The 25,735-nt window shown below is 48.9% G+C and overlaps 1 protein-coding gene across 3 annotated transcripts; it reads left to right on the plus strand.

Moving 5' to 3' along the window:
• The first annotated feature begins 46 nt into the window (after window positions 1-46).
• On the plus strand, window positions 47-21,079 carry TAF8 (TATA-box binding protein associated factor 8). Of its 3 annotated transcripts, none has more exons than XM_045843643.1 (9): window positions 47-169; window positions 953-1,109; window positions 5,539-5,637; window positions 5,965-6,027; window positions 7,074-7,198; window positions 10,241-10,388; window positions 11,780-11,922; window positions 18,650-18,789; window positions 19,071-21,079. In XM_045843643.1, the coding sequence occupies exons 1-9, from the start codon at window positions 125-127 to the stop codon at window positions 19,081-19,083; spliced, it is 933 nt and encodes a 310-aa protein (XP_045699599.1). In that variant the 5' UTR covers window positions 47-124; the 3' UTR covers window positions 19,084-21,079. The 3 variants fall into 3 exon arrangements, with proteins under 3 accessions (XP_045699599.1, XP_045699598.1, XP_045699600.1); XM_045843642.1 differs by having other exon boundaries at window positions 19,609-21,079; XM_045843644.1 differs by lacking the exon at window positions 19,071-21,079 and having other exon boundaries at window positions 18,650-18,793.
• The last annotated feature ends 4,656 nt before the right edge of the window (window positions 21,080-25,735 follow it).

Here is a 25,735-nt window from a genome sequence, read left to right on the forward strand (position 1 = left end):
CATCAAAAGCAGCTCCCACTCCGCTGAGCTTAAGAAAACTCAGAGTCGCGCGCACCACCCCTCCCCGCCCGGCGACTACAAATCCCATCCTGCCCTGCGCCCGCGCACATTACGCCAGAGCAAGATGGCCGACGCGACGGCCACTGCCGGGGCCGGTGGCTCCGGAACGGTAAGAGGGAGGGCGCGGGGTCGAAGGTGAGAAAGTCTGGGTGTTCTATAATTTTCCCTTAACCTGGGCAACAGCTTATACCCATACATCCAGCCCCACCATGAGTTCCGAATAGAGAAAGGTCTTTCAGGCCGTACATGCCCCCCCCCCCTTAGGGACTTGGCGGCGGCCTTCAGAGTTGGAGAGTCTGTGTGCTGATTGGCTCGTTTCGGGGTTGGGAACCCGGAACATCTCCTGATTGGTCGGAAGAGACCGTTTTCGCCCTCTTATTGGCTAGCCAAAGTTGGGAGGGATTTCTGTTTCAAAATATTTAGCTTTCCTACTTTTCCGTGCTGTTATCCTTTGCCCTCCTCTCCTCAGTGTCATGTGTTGTTTAAATATTCCTTGTTAGTGAAATGGTATGAAGATGGGAGGAACAAGAGAGGGTTTTTTTTTTCCGGAGAGACATAAATTCAATCCGATCATGTGTGTTTCTGCAGCTGTAGATTTTGATAATCTGCTAAAATAGAAAGTACGAAACAGACACTTGCGTTATTAGAATTTTAAGTTTTAGGGAAGCAGAAAGGCTGTCTCCGTATTTAGAGCCCCTTGGGTGCTCAATTATTACTTTTTTGGCCAAGATCTGTAAGTCTAAATATCAAGGGCTATCATTTTATTAAGCACTGATAAGTAAGTATTTAGCAAAAGAACGTTTGCTTGCCATTGACGATGTGTGGACTATGTGATTACATCCTTGTCCAGTGAATGAAAATCTTCTCTCCTTCTTGGGCTGCTGATTCACAGAGATCAGGAGGTAAACAGTCCACTAACCCTGCAGATAACTACTATCTGGCCCGGAGGCGAACCCTGCAAGTGGTTGTGAGCTCCCTGCTGACAGAAGCAGGGTTTGAGAGTGCTGAGAAAGCATCTGTGGAAACACTGACAGAGATGCTGCAGAGCTGTAAGTACCAGGAAACGGTAGGCCTTCTTTAAGTTAACCAGACATCTGTGTTGTGTTCTGCATTGTGATAGTGTTAGAGAGGATTTAAGAAAAAGAAGAACATAGTAAAGTGATTTACAGGCTTTAGAATCAGATAGACTTGGGTATAAGTCATCCATCTGCCACTTAATAGCTTGGGCAAGTTGCTAGATGTCCTGACTCTTAATTTCCTCATTTGCAAAATGGAATAGTAATTTGCACGTCAGCAATTGTGGGTATGGGTGAGATGTATATGTAAATCTTTCAATGCTGGGAACATTGTAAGCTCTTAATGACTTGCTGGTGCTGTTATTATTGCTGTTTGTGTTCTATACTCAAAGAACTTAGTTTTGTTGGACAGTTAGGATTAATTCCTATGAAAGAGATGCCACCACATGATATGATCAAATGATGTATTATGTACAAAGATACAAAGAGTAAGAGTGAATAAGTTTTATACAGTGGTTTAAAAAAACACTTTTAAAAGGAAACGTCTTGAGGGTTAGGACCCTGGAATGGTCTCATATCAGCTTTTCTGCATATACAATGTATTTCTGTGTTTGGGCCTTTGTAGGGGTAGGATAGGATGCAGGATGGGAGTATTTAAGGTGCTTGGGGGGAATCAACACCTATGAATGGAAGCAAAGGAAAGGTTTAGGCAGAGGGAGTTGAACTGCAATGCCAGCCAGCCAAAAAACCATCCACCTCATTGTGGAGCACAAGAGTGGTAATTGCCCGTCAGGTGTCCCATATCAGGGAAAAGGCCCTGCCTTCATGCTTTGGTCTTGATGGGTCCCTGGATGTGGGCTGCCCCAGGAAGGGCAAGACCCGGGTGAGGTGGCTCTATGAAGTTTGGAGCTTTCACGTACCATGTTTTCCTAAATCAGTGATCTCAGATTTTTTGGTCTTAGAACCTCTGTGGACTCTTAAATATTGAGGACCTTGTAGGGTTGTATATACATGGTATGGAGATATATATATATATATCTCCACATTAGAAAGTAAAACTGTGGGGAAGCTTCATCCAGCAGAGCTCCCCTGGCTGCTGCTGATGAGAATAATTCTACCAAGACGTGATCTGCTTGGGGAGGATAGGCTGACCAGTCTCTCACAGGAGAAAGGTGTTTCACCTCTCTCTCTCAATGGGCTTTTTTTGAGTTTAGTTTGCATGGGGATGCATATCAAAGAAAGGAGGTGTGGTTTACAGGTAACATTTCTGAGATCACAGGGATCCTTTTGAATCAGGGTCTGGTAGACAGGGCGATGCCATTTGGATATAAAACCTTGGGAAACAAACTTATTTTGTGCTCAGGCCCTTAACATTTAAATTGAGGACATTCTTAGCAAAGCAGGTTTCACAGGACTTTATGCATTCTTTCTTAGGCCTGATCACTGCCCCACCAGGAACTGGCAGTTCTGGCACAGGGCTGCACCCCCTTTGGCATTGTTTCAGGCCTGAATTGGGGGTGGGGAGCAAGGCAGCCAAGAGATTAGAAGAGTTTTTACAGATAGAATGAGGACTCAAGCTATGATAAAGCTGAAGGGTGAGGGTGGTTCTTTGTCCCTTCTCCACAATCCCCTAAGTCCTTCCCTGATGGCCCCTTCATGACTGTGTCTGTCTTAGGTTGTTCCTTTTTTGAGGAATCTTACCCATCATTGACTATCCAGCCATCCTACAGGGGTCAAGCAGAATGAAGTAAAGGGGGCAGAGGCTGCACCCCTGCCAGGAGGATAAGTTTTGTCTCCTTAGTGACTTGTGGTCCCAAGGTCCCCTAGCTGTGGGGCCTTTTTGCCTGTCAGTGGGGTTACAGCTTCTGAAACCAGGCAGGACAGTTCCCAATAAAACAGAAAATTTTAAAACATAAGAATGAACAAGGATGAGGTCTGTTATCCATGAGAACCATGATTTCATCGCACATCATAAAGCCTCTGGAAAACTACATGAGAGAATGAATGGAAAATGTCAAAGAATGTCTTAATTTTATTATGGAAGCAGTTTTGGCCTGTGGACTTCGGAAAGTTTTTCAGGGTTACCCAGGGATTCCCAAACCACACTTTGAGAATTAAAGGAGTGATCTGGTAGTTCCCACTAGATTCTCTCCTCAGTAAACACATGCTGCCCACTGTTTTCACGTGTGGGGGCTAGTATTAGTGGCTTGCTTGGGGTAGCACGGCAAATTGGGGATAGGTTTTCACTTAGACACCCTTCCCAGTCAAGCAGTACTTGCTTGTATCTTCTGAACCATGAGGCCTCTACCGCTGGGGTTCCATACCTCATTGGACCCCTTTTACATCTGATGAATTCTGTGGACCCATCCCCAGAAAATGGCTTTTTTTGTAAAATTGCATGTAAAATTGAGCATGGTTTCAGTTTTCCCAACCACTTCTGAGGCCTATTTATTGAGTCTAGCTTCATACCTTCCCCTTTCCCCTGAAGGACTTTAGCGTGATTCTTTTTATTTAAAAAGACATTTAAAAAAAAAAAAAGATTTTCCTTGGCTGGTATAGCTCAGTAGATTGAGCTCGGGTTGTGAACCAAAGCATCGCAGGTTCGATTCCCAGTCAGGGCACATGCCTGGGTTGCAGGCCATGGCCCCCAGCAACCGCACATTGATGTTTCTCTCTCTTGCTTTCTCCCTCCCTTCCCTCTCTAAAAATAAATAAATAAAATCTTTTAAAAAAACACAATGTTTCTCAATGTCTTTTCTAAAAAAAAAAGATTTTATTCATTTATTTTTAGAGAGGAGGGCAATGAGGGAGACAGAGAGGGGAACATTGGTGTGTGAGAGAAACATCTATTGGTTGCCTCTTGCCTGCCACCATCCAGGAACCCGGCCCACAATCAGTGAGTGACCTTTCCGTTTAAGGGACGACACCCAACCCACCTAGCCACACCAGTCAGGGCTAGCATGACTTTTTTTCTAAAGGTTTATTTTGTCCTCACTCCAGATAGAGGGGAAGGGGGGCGGGGGAGAGAAACAGAAACATAAGTTGATTGTCTCCCACAGTTGGGGATCATACCCAGGCATGTGCCCTGACCAGGAATGAAACCTTTGGTTTCAGGATGGCGCTCCAGCCAGGCAGGGCTAGCAGGACTCTTAAACAAACAGAGGTTCAGTTTTAGGCGGACAACATAGATAATAAGACCTTTTTTTTTTTTTTGGTGGCAAGATATACATAACATAAAATTTACCATTTTAACCCTTTTTAAGTATACAATTCGGTGGCATTACATATATTCACAGTGTTAACCCTTTTTCATTATTCCAAACAGAAATTGTGTGCCCATAAATGACAACTCCCTAATCCCCTTTACCCTCAGTCCCTGGTAACCTCTGATCTACTTTTCGTTTCTATGAATTGTTTTTTTGGTTTATAAGTAGAATCTGAAAACATTTGATTTTGTGTCTGGCTTATTTCATTTAGCGTAACATGTTTAAGGTTCACCCATGTTGTAGCGTGTCTCAGTACTTTATTCCTTTATTTCTTTCTTATATTTCTGTTGTATGGATATGAAGTATGTCCAGAAGGTATCCAGCCATGTACTATGAAAAACAGACATTTATTGAAGAAGATATGAGATACAAGGAACATTGTGCACAGGACAATGACACCTCAGTTCCCTTCAGAGTAGACACCTTGGGACCTCACACGGTTCTCCCAATTACCATCAGCTGCCCTATTGTATTTTCCCTGAATCTCATCAAAGGTCTGAAATCTCTTCCCTTTGAAAGGTGATTTTAGTTTTGGGAAAAGCCAGAAGTCACAGTGTGCCAAATCTGGGCTATAGGGGGGCTGAGTCACCTGGGTGATTTGATGTTTGGCAAAAAAAACTCTGCAAGACATGATGCATGAACAGGCATGTTGTCATGATGAAGCTGCCCATAGCTGCAGCCTTCTGAATCATCCGAATAGTTTCTGCAGAGGAATGTTCAAGCTCAACATAAAATTTGATGCAGATTCGTTGCTGTACTTGCTCAGTCATTTTGAATGTGACAGCCACACTGTACACATGCTCACTCAGTGGCATCTATGGCCCCACTGACTAGGACAGTGAAGTTGTCATTCACACATACACATTCTAGTCAACTCCTTGGCTGCCAAGTTACATCGATGTCACATAAACTGTTCTCGTTATAGTAACAATGGCTGGACTTTTTCTGGACAGACCGTGTAGACCATATTTTGTTCATGCATTCATTTTTCAGTGGGCACTGCATCGTTTCCACCTTCAGACTATTGTGAATAATGCTGCTATGAGCCTTGGTATGCAAGTATCTCTTTGATTTCCTGCTTTCAATTAGTTTGTTTGGGTATATACCCAGGAGTTGAGTTGCTGGCTCATATGGTAATTCCGTACTTAACTTTGTGGAACTGAGAATAAGACTTGATGCCTTTGATCCTTTCTTAGACATTTCAGAAATTGGGAGGAGTGCCAAGTCCTACTGTGAGCACACAGCTAGGACCCAGCCCACGCTGTCAGATATCGTGGTCACACTTGTTGAGATGGGTGAGTACACAAGTTTCCAATTCTTTGGTGCAGCTGAGTTGGAGTTATGGGAGAGACAGGAGTCCCCAGGAGTCAGTTGCATCTGCTGAGTGTTTTTTGAAATCCCTCATGGTTCTTCTGGTCTGCTGTTAGCCTGGGAGGGTTATCAATAGGAGGTTCCCTTTAACAGACCTCCTCACTCCTGTTGGGGTTTCTGCTGAAGCTGCTTCTCGGTGGCAGCAAAACCCTTGAGTTGGGAGTTTAAGCTATTTCAACACAATATTATTCCCTCTTCCATGTTCAGCATCCAGTGGTCTGGGCAGTGACTTTTGTTTTCTTAATATTTAGGTTTTAATGTGGACACTCTCCCTGCCTATGCAAAACGGTCTCAGAGGATGGTCATCACTGCCCGTAAGTGCCTTTGAGCTGAGGTTCTCAGTAACTCTCAACATGCTTGTGGAACAAACTAACTGAATAGGGCAGGATCAGTTTGTTTAGCTACCTCCTTATTGCAGGCTCCCCTCCATTATTTGGGGATACCTATAATATAATCTTTGTTTGGGCTAATACAGCCGGGATATGAAACTCAGTCACTGGAAAGGAAAACCGTCTCTGAGATGTTGCTGTGGTTCTTGTGCTTTAGCCCCAGGAGGGCAGTTGATGCTGCTTGAAAAATGCTACAGCTCTTGTTCTTCCTGAGATCGAGGGTCAGAAACTATGGTCTGTAGGCCTGATGGAGCCCACCACCTGTCTCTGTAAACGAAGTTCTGTTGGAACACAGCTGTGTTTCCTTGCTCTGGTTGCTTCGTTCTGTGATGGCAGCACTGAGCAGCGGTGGCGGACTGCAGGCCTGCAGAACCTAGAATACTTTCTCTCTGTCTCTACACAACAAGTACGATCACCTGTGCCTTAGAGAGAAACTGAGCACTGTGAACTGAGTTTGGGCTAATGAGTGTGGGCTTACAGGACCTGGGGAGAAGTCACTAGTTTTTTTCGTCATCACTTTTTTCAAGCTGGCATCTTCTGAAGAGCTTCCCTGTCCAGGAGCAATGGAAGGTGCCATTTTCAGCCCCCTGTTGCTGTCATTGGCCCACACTTACTTACCCTGGCATATTGTATGTCTTCACTATCTCAGCTCCATGAAAAGTGAGTTAGCAGCCCGTCTAACTCCTTAGTTCCTCAGCGTCCTCAGCAAGCTCCTCTGTGAAGTGGACGTTGTCACAGCCACCCACTCACCTGCCTAAGAGGCATGCAGGCAGATTGTTGTAGATGGGAGTGTCACCCAAGGTCATTCAGCAGGGCTAGGCATATGGGGGTGACCTCAGGACCTTAAGTCCTTATAGGTCTATTAAAATAGAAGTACAAAGTACCTGAGGTTCGGAAAATTGAGGTCCAGCATTTACTTTGAGAAGAGCAGGGTTTGGGTGGAGGAATAACACGTGGTGACTCTGTTGCAGCTCCCGTGACCAATCAGCCGGTGGCCCCCAAGGCTCTAACTGCAGGGCAGAACCGACCCCACCCACCGCACATCCCCAGCCACTTCCCTGAGTTCCCCGACCCCCACACCTACATCAAAACTCCGGTGAGTGATGGGGATGTGGTGGGGGCTGTGACTGATGCACAGCAGTGAGTTCCTGCTGACTGTGGGACCACAAGTTTGTTGGTAAAAGGTGGGCTCAGAGCTCACAGTGTCTTTTCTTATTGATAAACATGTTGGCAAAGGAGAATTATGTTCTCTAGCTGGCTGATAGAAATATGGTTAACAAGAAATTGGGGTCTGTGCAGTTTTGCCCGTTCCACCAAAACACAGAAGGGCCTAGCCATGTTAAGAGACTGGAAGGATATTCCACAAAATGTTCACAGTAATTCTCAGTGGGCCATAGGTCACTGTTGTTTGTGTGTGCTTTTCTGGGTTTTCCAAATTTTCCATAGAAAAGGAGTTATTTTTGAAATTGGGGTAAAGGTTGTTTAAAACATACTTGGTGGCAACATGAAGTGAAACTTGTTGTAACTCTGGTTCTGGGTCTGAATGAAGACCAATGGAGCTGTCTTCCAAGTTCACATGTGTCCTCTTTCGCCAGATTAGCAGTGTCGCCCTCCTTTGGGAACGGTGCGGTGTGCAGAGGGGTCCCCAGAGGCTCTTCCACACACCTCCTTTCTCCCCGCCTCCAGCCTGGGTGCGGGTGCAGAGGTGGCATCACGTGGGCAGCAGAGAGAGACAAGCCCTCCAGGACATTTCTGCGTACCCAGGACGCTGGGGGAAGGAACAGTCCATCACCCATCATTGCAGCACCGCTGTTGCTCTTGACCAGTAGGTTCTGCACTTGTGTCCTAGAGCTGCTGAAACCAAGTGCCACAAACCCTAGGTGCTGCAGAACAACAGAAATTTTTTGTCTTACAACTCTGCAGAGTACACGTCCAAAGTCAAGGTGTTGCCAGGGCCTGCTTCCTCTGGACCTGTAGGAGAATCCTTCTGTGCCTTTCCTAGCTTCTGGTGGTTTGTAGGCGCTCTGTGGACGTTCCTCAGCTTATACGGGCAGCGTTCCAGCCCTCTGTCTTCATGGGGCATTTTCTTACAAGGGTGTCATTTGTATGGGAGTAGGGTCCCACCCTGCTCTTGTTTGACCTCTTCTTAACTGAACACATCTGCAGTGACCCCTTTTCCAAATGAGGTCGTGTTCTGAGACACTGAGGATTGGAACTTCAGCCTACTTTTTCGGAGACACAGTTCAGATGAGATCAGACACATTCAGGGTGGTATGGCCATACACTTGGGGACACAGTTCAACCAATAGCAGTCTCTAACTCTTTTATAATGTATTTCTGTCAGTAAAAATGTTAAGTACATACTCTAATACACATTCATGCTTATTTATATCAATATTAAATGTAACACTCTACTAAAAAATGGACATTAAAAGATGATATGGTCATTACTGAAGGTTCAGGATACCTGTGCTCTGTTATAGGGGCCACCATGCGATTAGCTCTGCTCTTTAGTTTCTGAAATTATAGGCCTTCAATCTTTGTGGAATAGTAAGTTAGAGTTCTGTTCTAAAATCAGTTCATTCAAATACTTTAACAGCTTTCATGGTTGAAAAAGGCACATTACAAACATATGCAGCATTATTAGCTCCCCTTAATACATCACAAAACTATATTTTCATTCCCATTTACCAGTTATTTGAAAAATTTTGTTTAAAATTTTCTGTTCAATTTCCAACTTTCTGAATCTCAGTTTTCTTAAAAATGATGCTAACATCTCGCATTTTTAATGTCTGTGACAAGGATGTTCAAAATCCACTCATTTTGGGACAATTTTAAACACATTGGAAACTCCCATTCCTGTGTTTAAGTGTGCCTGTGGGAACTGTACGCATGTGACACTGCCGAATTAACACCGACAACAGTGGAAATGTTTTCAAGTGCCCCCTTTAAAAATTCTCCCTCCAGCCAGGGCCAGATGCCTCGGTTGGAGCCTCATCCCATACACCAAGAGGATGTGGGTTCAATCCCCAGTCAGGGCACACACCTAGGTTGTGGGTCTGATCTCTAGTTAGGGCACATGTGTGAGGCAACTGATCAATGTTCCTCTCTCCCTCTCCCTCCCACCCACTCTCTCCCAGTCACTCATCTCTCTCTCTCTGCCCCCTTCCTCCATCCCTCCTGCCCTCCCTCTCTCAAATCAATAAACATATCCTTGGGTAAGGATTTTTTTTTTTTACTACTATCTCTGTGTCACAAAGAGTAGTTACTCTTTTGGTCATTGTTACAATGTTACCTATACTAGCGTTTTCACCAGCTTCTTGTTCTGACTAGATCTCAATCATTTTTTACTCCACGAAGTGATTGCCAAAGAGCTCAGAATTAGGAGCAGGAGTGTGAAGACTTCCATTTTCTTCCACTTACATTAATATCATCTGTTTGTATTTCTTTGAGGGATTTTTTTTGGGGGACATATCCATTTTGCAAAAGTTGGATTAAGAAAACAAGATGTACCCTGGCTGGTGTAGCTCAGTGGATTGAGTGCTGGCCTATGAACCAAAGGGTCACTGGTTCAATTTCCAGTCAGGGCACATGCCTGGGTTGTAGGCCAGGTCTCCAGTTGAGAATATGCAAGAGGCAACCAATCGACATCTCTCTTGCACATTGATGTTTCTCTCCCTCTCTTTCCCCCTCCCTTCTCCTCTCTCTAAAAAATAAATATTTTTTTTTAAAGAAGATGGACAATGTGCAGATCCATTTAAGCAGCCACCTGTGTGCTCCATGATGTCATATCACACTGATGGAACTGGTGGTCTCTCTCAGGGCTTCCATGGGGGATTCCCACTCTTCCTTCAGGGTGCCTCTCTTACACCAAGACCACCTGTCATGGGAGCTGATTGAAGACCCATGGTCAATGTACAGTAAATATTTGTACATTTCATAACTTTTCAGATGAAAAGTAAATAATACTTCCATCAATTTCTTTCTCCCCCTTCCATCGCCCTTTGGGGATCTCTGCTCTAAGTGATGGTAGTGAGTCATTTAAAGGGTGGAAGGACATAGAAACAGCAAGGCAGGTTCCCGAGGAGAACAGAGTGATCTGTTGGTGTTACTTTAGTGTCTTTGCTGTTCTTTTTAGACCTACCGGGAGCCTGTGTCCGACTACCAGGTTCTGCGGGAGAAGGCTGCATCCCAGAGGCGTGACGTGGAGCGGGCACTCACCCGTTTTATGGCCAAGACAGGCGAGACCCAGAGTCTTTTCAAAGATGACGTCAGCACATTCCCATGTAAGAATCTGTCCCCTCTGTGGACCCTGTCTTGTCATTTGAGATAATCCCAGCATCTTCCCTTACTCTCAGCATGGCCGGAAGAAACAAATCAGCTTTGTTCTTGTCTTGGGTGCATCTCGTTCTTCAGATTTCTGGCTCCTTTTCCCAGGCCTTGAGGGCTTGGTCCCTCACTGATGACTCCAAACAGTAATGACCTCTGTTGGGATTGGCCACTTGAGATACATTGGTTTAGGTTACCTCAAGGGTGACTGATCCCTGGGTGCCAGAGAGACTCATGCAGTAGAAGTGGCTGCTCTGGAGGTAGGAGGGGCAGTGGCACTGCGGGCAGGGCAGTTAGAGAACACCTGCTGGGCGCTGCCCTTCACCGAGTCCGCGCACAGGCACCTTCTCATTTCCCATCTCGGCGCTGCCACTTCACCGTGGGACCGAGCCTTCTCCCCTTCGCAGGCCTCAGGTTTTCCAGAGAGAGTGGTTGGAGTGATTCATTCAGTCGACGAGTGTGCGCTGCATGCTGGGCCCTGAAATGATAGCAGCTAGGTTATTAAGTTCCACATGCTGTGCTAATCACTTTCCCTAAACCATCTCATTAAATCCTCACAGGAGCCTTTGAGTCCGATGCTGTTACCACCACCATTGTAGGAAGCTGGTGCTTATAAGGAAGAGAAAAGAAGTAACTTGGCTGAGGTCATGCAGCTAGTAGTTTTCAAGCTGAGACTGACTCCTGATAATCACATTCTACCATACAGAGAGACTTTTTTGTATTTATTCATTCAGTTATTCATTTATTTGGGCAATAATTTCTCCTTCTCATCAGTGCTTTTTGGAAAAATGAAAATGTTCATTTACTTGAAATGCCCTCCAGCTCAGTGGATGCACTTAGATGCTGAGAGTCTTCAAGTCCATATTTGGACTTGACTTGAATCTTCAGGCTGTTGGGATCAATATCTCTGCTCTAGAAATGAGGCTGAGAGGGGTTAACTGGCTTTGGGTATAAGATCACTAAGCTGATGCTTTACTAGGATCCAGCCCCAGTTCTGTCTGATTTTAGACGTCCTTGGGAAAAGTGAGCTCTGAAGTTATGTTGCTGAAGTTCAGACCCCACTCTGCTACTTTCTGGGTGCCGGAGGAAGCCACGTAACCTCACTGTGTCTCAGGATCCTCCTCTGTAAAATGGGGTTGGGAATTGCACTTAGCTGTTTTGGAGGAGGTGACGATTAAAGACAGTGCACGTAAAGCCTGTAGAACAGGGCCCTGTTCTACACACAGCAGTGCTCGGAGTGTGCCTGCCATCATTATCACTTGGTGCTGCTCCCAGTCTCTCGTAAGGCCCTAGGCCCACCGCGAGGACTCTGTGACGGTGGAACCGTGCCTCTCTTCCCATCCCACAGTGATTGCTGCCCGACCTTTCTCCATCCCCTACCTGACTGCTCTTCTTCCATCTGAACTGGAGATGCAGCAAATGGAGGAGACGGACTCCTCAGAGCAGGACGAGCAGACCGACACAGAGAACCTCCCTCTTCACATCAGCACGGTGAGCCTGCCTTTTGCCTGCTTCAGGGTAACCCCCAAACTATCCCACACTGTCCTCAGCCTGTCATCCTGGGAACTGGATGTGACCTATCCCAGGTCCGTGCCTTCAGGGACTTGCGTGATGGGCTCATGATGATCTAGGTGTGACATGATCTGTAGCTTGAGGCAAGTCTGTGTCCTCGGCATTCATTCAGTCAATAAATATTGAATGAGCGCCTGCCAGAGCCAGGCCCAGTTCCAGGTGCTGGGGATTTAGCAGGAGACAAAACCGACAGAATTTCTTCCCCTCATGGAGCTAAGGTAAAAAATAATAAATGAGGAGATGGGAAGGAACTGTGGGCATGGGGGAATGTGTATTAGGGTGATTGCGAAGGTGACAGGTGAGTACAGACCTGACAGAACACAGCTTAATACATATCTAGGAGTAGAGCATTCCTCACAGAGGGAACAGCAGGTGCAAAGGCCCAGAGGTGGGAGCCGTCGTGTTGGAGAACGGCCAGGCCATCAGGGTGGCCAGGGTGGTGAACGCAGGAGGGAGTAGTAGGGACTGAGGGCAGAGAGCTCAAGGGCAGTCAGACCTTACAGGCTCTGTTAAAGGAGGGCACTTGCTCAGTCAGGCGGGAGCCGTGGGAAGTGCCGAGCAGAGGAGGGCCAGGAGTGGGTGTGGGTTTGTCCCGGCATCAGTCAGGCTGCTGTGTTGGGAGTAGACTAGAAGGTAAGAGGAAAGCAGAGAAACCAGTTAGGAGGCTCTTGCAGTAAACTGAGAGATGGTGGTAAAAGCAAAAATAATGACACATGGTCAGGTAAATTATTGGTCAGATTCTAGATTATTTTCAGTGTAGAACCAACGGATGGAGTGGGTGCGAGATGGGAGAGGAGAGAGTCAAAGATAAGCGCAAGGTTTTTGGCTTGAACAGCAGGAAAGATGGAGTTTCCTTTAACCGTGACAGGGAAGGCTGTTGAGCGGAACGGGTGTCGGGGTGGGGGGAAAGCCAGGACAGGTTTACAGGAGGTAAGTTTGAGGTACTTATGAAACATCCAGGTGGTGATGCAGGTGGAGAGATGATGTATGAATTGCAGTCTGAGAGGCTGTTAGGGCTATAGATGCAAACTTGGTGGTTATCAGCGCGGTGTGTGAAACCATGAGACTGGATGATCTCCTGGGGAATGAGTGAGCAGAAAAAGAAGTGCAAGGACTGAGCCCCGGGGCTCCCTACTGTTCAGATGAGGGGGTGGCGAGGGCATAGCCAGGGAGGTGGGGGAATCCCGAGGCCCCCGTGTCCTGGAGGCCGAGGGAAGGCGGTGTTTCAGGGAGATAGGAGTGGTCGTGTCAGAACCTTCGGTTAGTTTTGGTAATATGAGGACCAGAATTCATCCATTGGATTTTGTGATGTGGGTGTGCTGTGTGACCTCAGCAAGAGCAGGTGCAGTGAGAGAGAGAGCAGGGGCCTGTGGTGAGGGGCAGGACGGGAGAGGAGCGATGGGCACCGGTGAGGAGAGGCTTGCGTGAGGAGAGGCTTGCACTGGCCGTTACAGTAGCCACATGTGGCTATTTAAATTTAAAATCATTTAAACTAATGAAAACTAAAAACTTAGTTTCTTAGTTAACACTAGCCACATTTTAATAGTTGTGTATAGGTAGTGGCTACCATACTGGACAGTGCAGATACGAACATTTCTATCATCACAGAAAGTTCTATTGGACAGCATTTATATAGGCAGTTATTTCAGGGAATTTGAGGTAAAGGGAAAGAGAGAAATGAAATTGTAACTAAAGGAAAAATTAAGGAGCTAAGAGAGATGGGTTTTGTTTTTTAAGCTACAACACAGATGTTTGTATGCCGATGCGGAGGATCTGGTAGAGAGGGCAGGTTGATGCAGGAGAGAGAGACATTGTGGGGTGATGCTCTTCGGCTGATGACAGGGCGTGGGATCCAGTGCCCAGCTGGAGGGGCTGGCCCCGTTCTGGACATCTCATACCCAGGGTGGGAGACAGAGACGTGCTCATCGGAACCCGTGGGCGTCGTGTCCTGGTTATCAGCGTGTTGTGCGTGGCAGGAGAAAGGGGCAGAGCCCACTCTTGTTCCTGCATCTGGGAGAATGTAAAAGAGATCACAGAACTGCTGAGAGCTCTGGCGCCCGCAGGGGTGTCCAGCCTTTTGGCATCTCCGGGCCACACTGGAAGAGGAGTTGTCTTGGGCCACACATTAAATACATTGTGCCACGTAATCATAAAAAATTTCATAATGTTTTAAGTAAATTTGCTATTTTGTGTTGGGCCTCATTCCCAGCCATCTCAGGATGCGTGCGGCCTGTGGGCAGCTGGTTGGACACCCCTGCTTGAGGCTTGTAGAACCCTTTAAAGTCAGGTCACCGTGTTCATCCAGTCTGAAGATTGGCCTTGGCTTTTAAGCAAAGAATGCCTTAGTGGTTGAAGTTGACTGAACGTCCCCGTGTTCTCCGAGGTGCGGTGCACAGATGGCAGCGGAGAGGGCCGGTGCTGAGTCTTTCTGTGACGCCCGTCCCTCCTCAAACACACGTTTTTTTCACGTTGAACAGTTGCTTTCCAAATTCAGGCTGGGAGCCCATGGCTTTACGTAAAGCAGAGGAACCTGTCATTCTACACTTCTGTAATGGGCTCAGTTAGCTTGATCTGAGAGAGGGCGACTGGGCGATGGACTAAGGTGAGGTTCACCTTATGAGAAAGAGGAATCTTCTGAGCAAATATCACTGTCTCTTTGTAAATACAAAGTAGTTAAAGGGCTTACAGATGTATGATCTAACACGTGAGGTAATTACATAAGGGAGGTCATGGCGGGGAGTGAGTTGAGGCAGAAAGAATGCCAGGAGCTGCCTGCTCTCTCCTGGATTCCGAGAGGCCAGGCCAGGCCAGACGGCAGAGAGCAGGAAGGCGTGACCCTTGGAGGCAGACGGGGATGGCATCAGATCCAGACCGTGCTACTTTCCAGACACGTGGCTGTGGTGGCATTACCCAACATCTCACTCAGTCGGTTTCCTCACCAGGACAAGCAGGAGTGGGAGCACCCACCTCGAGGGAAAGCGGGAGCCTGAGCTAAAATGAGCTCATACATCAGGTGCCTGGCACATGGCAGCTCACGGCCCCCGTTGCTCCTTCCCATGCTGTCTCGGGCTATAAAAAATAAATGCAAAGACTTTGAGAAAAGGATTCTAGCAACAAATTACATACAGCCAAATGGACTTGTTACTTTGTTGGACTGGCAAATATGTTTAAAATCTATAAAAAGAAGTACAGTGATAATTCTTTCATCCTTGTTCCCGACTTTCCCACCTACAAAGCAACCAGTCACCAGTCTCCTGTGTGCCTTCTAGAGACGTTTTTTTATTGTTGTTTTAAACACAAGCAGCAAGTCACAGGTGGTTTCCCCCTTGCCGTCCATCCTCCTCGGTGTGTCCGGGCGATCATTCCGCATCCGTGTGCAAGGAGTGTCTCCATCCCGACTCGCGGCCTCGTCGTGCGCTGCCATGGGGACGCGACAGTGAAATCTGACCAGTCCCCTGTGGGCATTTAGGTCATTCTGGTCTTTAACATTTGCCGACATTGTTAGTTAATTAAATAACGGGTATTTTAGATTATTCTTTTATTTGTTGATGGCAGCATATCTGGTAAGGACTGTTGCTACATGGTTTTTACTTAACCTGGTCTGGTTTCTCCATCTACTTGAACAAAAGGGGCTATTCATGTTAAATCGGTGTGTAATAGGATTCTTTTTCTCTTCCCTTTGAACTAGCTGTCTTCTGCAGGTATCTCAGTGTCTAAACTTTTGCTCTTTTACGAACAGTGTAGCAGTCCTTTGTTTATTTAGTACCTGGTGATATGGGCCAGGCACGGTTCCTGGTGTTTGGGACACAACAGTGAACAGAACAAGGAAAACCTCTGCCTTTTAGGACCTGTGTGTCGGCAGGGGGGAACGACAGCCAATGGAGTGTATAAATACATTTCTATGCAGTATATTAAAGACTAAAGTGCTGTTGGGGGCAGAGAGAGAAGACCCAGGGTGAAGGGCTGAGGTTTCAGTTTTAAATAGGGTGCTCAGGGTAGACATCGCTGAGAAGGCGACATTGGAGCAGACACTTGAAGGAGGTGAGGGGTAAGCCGTGTGTATGTCTTCAGGAGAGTGTTCTGGAGAGGGGCAGCCCGGGCACAGGCCTGACGAACTGCACGGAGGTGAGTGTGGGTGTGTCTGAGGAAGGCCGAGAGGGAGAGGGCGGCATCAGATCACACAGACCTTGTGAGCCTTTCAGCTGGGGGAAATGGGAGTTGTGGGAAGGTGTGGGGCAGAGGAGGGACATATGCGAATGAACTTCCGGGATCATCGGCTGCTGTGAGGGAAGGGACTGGAGCCAGGCGGCAGAGGAGGAGCCTCAGAGGGAGATGAGTTGGTGTGTGCAGGCCGGAGACAGTGGTGGGCCCTACCCACCCGCATGGTCACACGGGGACTTTGGAAGTGGTCAGATTCTGCCTGTATTTTGAAGGAAAGGCCGAGATTTTCCTGACAGATTGGATGTGGGATGTCAGAGAAAAAAAAGCAGCAAGAATGACTGGAGTTCTTGGCTTAAACAACTGGAAGGGTAGAGTTGCCATCGCCAGTGGCCAGGAGGACCGCGGGAAGAGCTGTTCGTGCACAGGGGAGGGTCCAGAGTTCAGTTTTAGGCACATTAAACGTGAGGTGCCTGCTTGATACTCAAGTGGAGAGGTTGAGTGGCCGTGGCTGTGGCTGTGTGAGCCTGGAGTCAGAGGACAGGTGAGGCGGGGAGAGGCCCGTGTGGGTGGGAGTTGTGGTGTGGAAAGGGCACTGAGGCCGTGGGACTGGATGCAGTCACCCTGTCGGGGGCAGGAGGGGGGTGCTTGTTAGCACGCACGCATCACCTGAGTCTGGCCTTTCCAGGCAGACCCTTCTGTTCCCACTGTTTGTACAAGTCACGGTCGCTTTGGTACTTGACTACTTTTATTTACTCTTGTCCCTCAAGGCTACCTGTCTCTTAGGGAGGCAAGGAAGTGGCATTTCCAGAAACTCTGCTTGGGAGAAGAAAAGCTGTTGTCTCATGACTGGGACCCACATCCTGGCCTTGTGGACAGGGAGCCAAAGGGAGGGAGCCTCCCTGCCCTCCAGCAGAGGTGCAAGGCTGGCGTCCCAGCACTCCTGTGTCGCCTCCGTCCTTATCTCAGGCACACTAAGGCACAGTCGACGTGAACTTCCAGTAACTCTAAAGATAGGGCACTGACCATAGAGAAATGATTAGAGATGGGTAGGGGATGGTTTCTAAATTAAGCCATAAGGAACTTTAAGAAAGCTAGCAGCCAGATGTCCAAGGCAGGTCTGGAGGCTGTAGACCTTGTGTCTGGCATGAGCTGGGTTGACCTTGGGGCACTCACTTTCAGGAGAGCCTCCAGAAGGTCCGTGGTTGCTCTGAGTCACCTGTGGTCCCACGTGATCAGGGTGGGGAGGGGTAAAGCACAGGGGTCCTGCACGGGACTGGGTGTTTGGGGAGGACACAGTTGACAGGACAGTTGAGAATGAGCAGCAGGACCTAGAGTGATCCAGTCCCTTCAGACTCCTCGAGCCTGGGACTGCTGCCCGCCTGCTGGGCCCTCGGTGTCTGCGGGAGCCTGCTGTTCGTCTTCTGCCCGCTGATCGCAGTGTCCTCTGCCCTGCTGTCTCTTTACAACAGACTCTCCAGTCGAGGTCAGCTCCTCCTTGCCTCCAGTTACAGAACAGAAATCTCAGTGACAGAACCCTTGGTCTGTCACCAGGGGGCACAGCCCAACCAGCTTCTCTGGTCACTTACAGCACTTAGGAATGAGCTCCAGGTCAAGTTCATCGTGTGATTTTGCCCTCCTTCCCCTGCAGCTTCTGCTCATTTTACAGAACTTAGAAATTAGAAGTGAACATAAATAAGAGGAATCAATCACCCTATACCCAGAACCAGTTTTTAAAATTTCATCATACAAACTTTTTGTGTTTACATGCAATAGTGATTTTTAAAAATTCTTAATTGGACTCATATTGAATATGTGCAGACTTACAAACTTTTCTGCAACATCACTTTCTTCAAAAACCACACCATGAGAGACCTGATTCCCAGGCTGCAGATGAGGGTTCTCGGCGGTGTTCCTCTGCCGGTGCTGGCACTCCGCTTCACCTTGGTGGGACTCTCAGGGCCCAAGAAGTTCCTGGCATCTCCTGCAGTATCATCATTGGTACCATGTTGCAAGTACCAGATGTGTGAGAAAACAGGGCGGGGAGTCACCTAGTATGCTTTACACTAGCTTTGGTTCAGGAGGGGCCCTCTGTGTGCAATTTGCTCTGACCCTGTATCTGTAAAGCACACAGGCTCACTTCTCTCTTCTTCATCTCCCCACAGGTGGGGCTTCCTTCTTGAGCACCAACATTTTAGCCCCGGGCCCCTTGCCCCTCCCAGGTCTCCATTCTTTGTGACTCCTGTCCCTGCCTTGTCAAGCGTTCAGGGCTTTGTGTTCTGTGCTCCACTGTGCTCAGCTGTTGGCCTCGCCTTCCTCTGACAGCCAGCCGCTGCCTGGACCTCGTTTCGTCCAGGGCAGAGATAGGGACTTTAGAAAGAAGGTGGTCCCCGAGCTTCCAATTCCTCCGTGAGAGGACGCCAGTGGTTCTTATAATCTCTTTCCTTGTGCTGTTGGTGTTTTGCTTTACTTTGGCTTTTGCTCCAAGGATGATTCTGGAGCCGAGAAGGAGAATACCTCTGTCCTGCAGCAGAACCCCTCCTTGTCGGGGAGTCGGAACGGGGACGAGAACATCATCGATAACCCCTACCTGCGCCCTGTGAAGAAACCCAAAATCCGCAGGAAGAAGTAAGTTGGAAGAGGGGATGCCAAGAGGCTTCTCTGGCCAAAGAGTGGTCTTCTCTGCTTCTGGGCAGAAAATAGAGGCTCACCAGTGGGTCCGAGCCTTGGGGAGAGCTACTGTAGCGAGAGGAAGTATTTTCCCTTTTCCTCTCCTTATTCGCCTCCCGTGTGCACCTCTCATGTTGAGCTTCCTGGTGCCCCGGGACCAGCCCTGGAGTTGTTGCCTCCCAGAAGGAGAGCAGGTGGGGCCCCACCAGGCAGGCTCCATGGGATCCTTTTCTTTCTAGGTCTCTCTCGTGAGCTGAGGAGGAAGCCTGTCCTGTACAGAGATGCGGACACCACCCTCCTGAGGGAGTTGAAGTCACTCAAAGGGAAGCAGCGAGGGTGGCCTCCCCCGGTCCAGCTGAGGCTGCTGCGGTGTGACAGGACATGATTTTAATAGCAAACTCTGTGTTAAGATTTCCTATTTTCCCTGGATGTTTGGGTTGAGGAAGATATGATGGTAATAATAGGAGGCTTTTTTAACCAACCAGGTTGTACCATAGGGCATAGGAGCAGCCGATAACTTCATTTATTGTCACAGGACCTGATTCCTTTGAAACCAGGGAAGGCGGCAGGAAAGAAGGGGTTCGGTGCCTTCTTGGCTTGTTGCCAGAAAGACTGTTTGCCTATTTCTGTTTCAGGCTATTAGGACTCCTATTATTGACTCACAGACAATTTGTAGCACCAGCGTATCATCCTAGAACCTCCTTTTGTCTTTCCTCACCTGGGCTCCAAGTGCCCTGTTGAGCTGACCTAAGGTGACTTTGCCTTCCCTCACCTCAGGACTGGAGGCCCACACGTCACCCCTTGATCTGGGGCCGGCAGGAACCGGGAGGTGGGAGCAGAAACATAAGATGGAGGAGAGGTGCAGAGCAGTGCGCTGAGTCTCTCATCAGCCTTTGATGGGCGTGCCCTGGAACAAGGCAACTCTGTTGGAACATTTATCATTTATTGTCCCTCTTGGAATGTGTGCTGGGGAACTACCAAGGCCTGTCCCGTCCCGGGAAGAGTTTCCTCTGACAAGAGCCTCTGTCAGTGATACGTTGTGCTGTGACTGGATAGAGGAATCACCAGTGTAAACAGCAGGAAAGGGATTTGATGGGGTGCGGAGGCTGGGCCCTGCACCCTGAGAGCAGAGGAGCCAGGCAGGTGTGCCGGGGGGGCTGCCGGCAGGGCCAGAAAGCCACGCTCGCACCTTATGCAGAAGTGCGCTGAGAGGAGCCAGCAGCCAGGCCAGGTGTTCTTCCAGAAGCAGGTCTGAATCTGTTCAACCTCTTTGCTTCCTGGGGAGAGATCTCATCCTTCATGTGCTCTACAGATCAAAGAACAAGTGCTCACGGACGATGCTGGACGAGCTGATCCCTTTGGGCTGGTCTCCGAGGGAAGAGATTTAACAACCAAGCCTCGGGAAGAAACAGGCCTGGAGGTTGTCATGGGGCAGACGGAGCGTTCCCTGGGCAGGCGCCCTGATGTCCGTGCTGAGCTTTCCTGTACTTGGCCCCCACATCGTCTCTCCATCTTCCATGCTCTTGGTGAACTTGAAAACTCAAAAAACTCGGTGGCTTGACAGCAGGCTCCACATCCCTCTGGCCTCACTGTTCTCTAGGGCACTTCATACGTCACTCAGAAGGAAGGGGCTGCTTGTCAGTAACTGAAGAGGGGATCCCAGTGAGAAAAGTGGGTTCCCCAGCGTTGGACCAAATGCGAGTTTTTTGGGCTTATGGTGACCTGAGTGAAACTCTTCCCACGGAAAGCAGTCAGGCGGGCCAGTGCCGACCCTGGGAGTTTGTGGTCGGCTCTTGGTGATTCTTGGTCTGCTGAGTTTGACTGCAGTCCCAGGTGGAGTCTCGGCAGAGGCAGGAGGAAACCTTCCCGGCTTGCTGTCTTCCCGGCTCTGGGAGCGGTCACCCTGTCAGTGTTCCCGCAGCCCCCCCTGCTGCTGCCATTCAGAACCGACGCTCGGTGGGTGAGTGCCCCGCGCTAAGGGAGAAGGCGAGATTTGGAAGAGCCACCAGTGCTGCTGCGGGGGTTCTGTTCCGGAGGAGATGCCGGGAGACGGTTGGACAACCAGAAACACTGGCTGGACTGTTGTTCTGTAAAAGCTGTGCCTGCTCCTCAGCGTATATTTACACATTTCTATTTTTTATAATTTGGGGGGAGTTCTTGGAGGAAAAAACTAGTAAATACAATAAGATTAAGAATGTGAGTTGTAAGCTCTTAATAAAAGGTCATGAGAAAAACTTTGTAAATAGAACAATTTTATAAGCTTTGATCTTGTCTTCAGAAGTCACAGCAGTGAGTAAGGCTCTAAGCAGGGAAGTGAGGCGCAGCCCTTTTGTTAGCTGAGTACCCCTGCTAAGTGAAATGTTATTTTGGACATTTTCAAACTCAAAATTGGAGAGGAAAGTATATATATTTTCCCTGTATATCCTCCATCCAGCCTTAACACTTACCAACATCTTTTCAATTCTGTTTTATCTATTTCTCCCACTTTTTTTTTCTTTATCTTTCTGGAGTATTTTTTAAAGCACATCCAAGACCTTTGTCATTTAATCTATAAATATGTCCTTATGCATCTCTGGTAGACTTTTTAAAATTTTGAAATAATTATAGAATCACAGAGTGCTGCAGATGGAAATGTTCGGGGAGGGCATACGTACCTTCTACCCAGTTCCCTGACCGGTAGCATCTTCTATAAACACGGGATCGAAGCTGGAGATCAGCACTGGTGTGCCCCGCAGCACTCGCTCGGATTTCACCGTTCCCTGTGTGTGCGCGTAGCTCCGTGCAGCTCTGTCACGTGTGGGTCCGGGCGCCCACCCCCGCAGTCCAGTCACAGCAAGTGCCCGGTAGCGCAGGCCCCCTCGGGCGTTGTCTGAGGAACCGGTAACAAAATGGTCTGGGCTTTGGGGGACACAAGCGTAAAAGTGGCTTCGTATTTCTGGACCCCTGAAGTCCCTTTGCTTAGAGGCCAGGCCGGGCGGTTCGGGAAGGCAAGGCTGGTATTTACCATCTGCCAGCTGTGGGACGGGAGCAGGTCCCTGAACTGCCACCCCACTCTCTGTGCAGTGGGGTGGTCGTGGTGCCTCACGGGAGGACTGCATGAGAACGTCTGCAGCTGAGCGCCACATACACAGTTCTCCCCGTGCTGCACCGTTGTTGTTTTCTGTTGCTCTTCAGTTGTCCTTCTTACTGAAGTTTTTGGGGTGGCACTGGGTTAAGAAATTACACAGGTTGCAGGGCCACAATTCCACAACACATCATCTGTACTCTATATGATGTGTTCACCCCTTTTTCTGTCACCCACTGATCTCCCTTATACCCTCCTCTACCACCACCACCCCCCATCCCTGGGAATCACCGCACTGTTCTCCATGTCAGTAAGTTTTTTATTGTTTTTTTCTTTTTTGCTCAATCCCCCCACCCCTACACACACACCTAGCTCCCCCCCAAAACCCACCCCTCAATTCTGTTGCTTTTAAAATTACATATAAAGACTAATATTAATTGAGAACTGTTGCAGTCACGGTTCTAAGTGTCTTACACTTATGAATTCATGTAATCCTCACAATTACCTCAAAAGTGGATGTTCTTACTGTTCACATCTGTAGCTGAGGGGGGGCTGCAGTGCACACCCAGGCGTCTGCTCCAGGGTTCACACTACTGACTTTTCACACTGTTGCCTCGTGACCGCGCATGCCTCTCCTCAGATGCATCGATCACTTCTGTGTCCGGGTGACCCCACCACACAGCCGTGGCCTCCTCGGCTTGCAGGTGCGGAAGGAAACTAGATAGAAACGGAACCGCTTATGGAGATCAGTGGTGTCACTGCCGATCACTGCGCTCATCCATTCCTTCGTGGTACAGATAAGGGGACAAAAGTTTTTGGGAAGGCTTTTGATCAGTTTATGAGTAATGGATCTGTAACAGATTATTAAGGAGACAAGGATTCCTTTATGCATAGAGAGCGAGGATCTTGTCAAGGAAAATGTCAGTGGCCTCTCACCCTTGGGACCCCTGGCAGAGTTGAGCTGGAACAACTTTTGATCTAAACTGAGGTAGCATTTCTACTGAATCGAATGGTGCAGTCCAATATGGGTTAGGCTATTCTAACAAAAAGCCCTCAAAATATAGTGGTTTAAGACAGAGATGTATGCTTTCTCTGAAAGTCTGGGTAGGTGGTCCAGGCTGGCTTGGTGGCCTAATGGGGCCCTCTCCTGTCTCATGACTCCTCCATCACCTTGGGTAATGCTTATGTCCACCTTCTGGGTCCCCATCCCCATCGGGGGACGGACAGAGAAGGGCGGTGTGTATAAGGGAGGCCTGAAGGCCATAAAGACCTCTTAGCCACATGGCCCCACCAAGCCGCAAGGCAAGGACATGTGGAATTTAGCTGTGGAGGCTCTGGGTCTGGGTAAAAATTGGGGGCCTTGTCACCACAGAAAGATGGAAAGAATGGATTTTGAGGACAACTGGCAACTTTTGTCACAAACAAGGTTCAGAGCATGTGCCCAGAATGCCAGGTAGGACATGAGCAAACCCCCTTCTAACGCTGAAGCCACCTAATTTGGCACCCTTGGCTCTCCTGGCTGCTCCTGGAGGCCGAAAGTCAGGGGCTCCTCTAGGATGCGGCCCTCAGCCAAGTCCAACCTGGCTTTCACCTCTGGCCTGTGACCCTGTTGGCTGCCCCTTCTGTAAAGCTGTTCCTCTGGCTGCCATGACATTGCCCTCCTTTCCTTGTTACTCTACCTCTTGGCATCCCTCCCGGCTGGCTCGCCCCGTTAGTGTACCAGCTGTGGATGGTCCCAAATGACATGGCTCCCAGACTCCTCTGCCAAGCCAATGACATGGCTCATCTGCTCCTCCACCTCCAGCTGTTCCCCCCTCGGGAATCCTCACATCCATCCATCCGTCGCTTGCTGTCCACTGAGCCGTCTGCTTATACTTTTCATGCAGCATGGTCAGAGTGGGTTTGATCCACACTTCCCCCACTCCCCAGCTTTCCCACTGCAGACGGAAGTTGGACACGGAGGCCAATAGCCGTGGCCCTGGAGTGCTCCACGTGGGCCGGGACTGCGGGCCTTACAGCCTGTCTCACCCAGGCTCCGGCTGCACATGAGTCTTCCCTCATGTCACCAGATTCTGCCACCTCTCCCTTCCTTGCTGGTCTGGTGCTACAGCAGCCTCCCTGCTCATCCCCAGCCTGTGTCCCCTGCCAGGCCCTCCTTCCTGCAAGCCTCCGACTTTGTCACTTTCCTTTCTGCAGTAGGACTTGCAGGCAGTTCTTCCCTACTGCTCTTCACTCCAAATCCAAATGGCTCAATCTGGCCTTCAGGATCCCTTGCCAATTCACTGTTTCTTTTGGATAACTCATATTTCTTCCATTTGTTCAACAAATACAGGTCTGGTGGCTTCCGTGAATGCCAGGTACTAGGCCAAGCTCCAAGGATATCAGCGTGAACAAGACAGGCCGTGGCCCCTGCCCCCAGGGGCTTCATTCTAGTGGGAAGACCTACAAAGAAAACAAACCCAAACGCACTGCAGATTGCGGAGAGGTGCTAAGAGGACAGAAGGGGGTCTTCACGCTCGAAGGGGCGTTCTTATCACTGCTGCACCTGTGCCGTCCTCAGTGCTCTTCACCCACAATCCTGCCCTCCTTCCAGCCCCCATGTGCTCTCTTGATTACAGCGATCCTTCCCTTCCCCATTCACTCACTCAAAACACATTTATCAACCTACTTTGTGCAGACACTGAGCCAGATGTTGCGATACAGCACAGATATAATAAAGGCAGTAACTTCTCTGACCTAATAGTCCAGATGGGAGACAGACAGCTCAGATGACAGGTACATGGTGGCAGGTGGTGAATTGGGGCCCTGAAAGAGAAGTGATGGGGTCCTTTGGGTAATTGAGAAAGGTTTAATAAAGGCATTACCTCCAAAGAAGTGGGCAAGGTATAGGGGAATCCAAGGGATCGTGTAGTACCTGGGTGAGTGACAGGGAGGGGAGGGAGCAGTTACCAGAACATGGAGAGAGGCCTATGTGAGAGTCTGCCAGGAGCTAGGTCTTGGGTCCTTGAGGGGCCAGACAGCACACAGCAACCCTGCAGAGAGGGAACCAGCCCAGGAGTTAACACCATGACCACACTCTCCCTCCCACCTCTGGTATCCTGCCTGTTCTCTGCTGGAAGCCGGAGGACACAGGCCTGCAGCACCTGGCCAGCCTCCCAGGGTGGTGTGCAGGTCAGAGAAGGCAGAAGTGTGTGGATCTGGAGGGGCAGATGCAAGAAGGAGCTAAGTGCCAAAGGGGTTGCTATTTTAGAAAGGGTGGGGAGGGAAAGCTGTCTGAGCAGGGCCCTGAATACATTAATCAGGCACATGGAAAAGCATTCCAGGGAGAAGGAACAGCATGAGCACAAGCTCTAAGGCAGGAGTGTGTGTGCCCCTAGACAGTGAGGGCCAAGTGCCTAGAGGGAGGTGAGAGAGGGTTCTAGGGAGGAGCAGGGGTCACGTTGGGCAAAGCATCCTGGGCCTGAGTAAGGCCACGGGTGGGTGTTGTTCAGAGTGAAATGTGTAACAGGGAGTGACGGGTGTTGATTTAGCTTGTGTAAGGATCATTCTGGCTGCTGGGTGGTATTCTGGCTGGAGGGGGCGTGAGAGACACTATTTCTCTTCAGTTAGTTTCATGTAGTTTGGCACTTAGCAAACATGATTCAACTGGGAAGACAGCCAGCCACCCCAGAACTGGGGGGAGGTTAGTCCTGGTCCCAAGAGAGCCCCGAGGAGTGACTGCTTCCTGCAGACTGAGCTCTGCCCCAAGGGGAGAGGGAGGGAACACGAGCACTTCCCTGGGGCGTGACCTTGTAGTCAGGGAGACAGACAAACACAGGAACCTGTTTACCACCACTTAAC

Source organism: Phyllostomus hastatus, unplaced genomic scaffold (assembly GCF_019186645.2).
Source record: "Phyllostomus hastatus isolate PE091 unplaced genomic scaffold, TTU_PhHast_1.1 phas_contig_40, whole genome shotgun sequence".
Taxonomy (NCBI): Eukaryota; Metazoa; Chordata; class Mammalia; order Chiroptera; family Phyllostomidae; genus Phyllostomus; species Phyllostomus hastatus.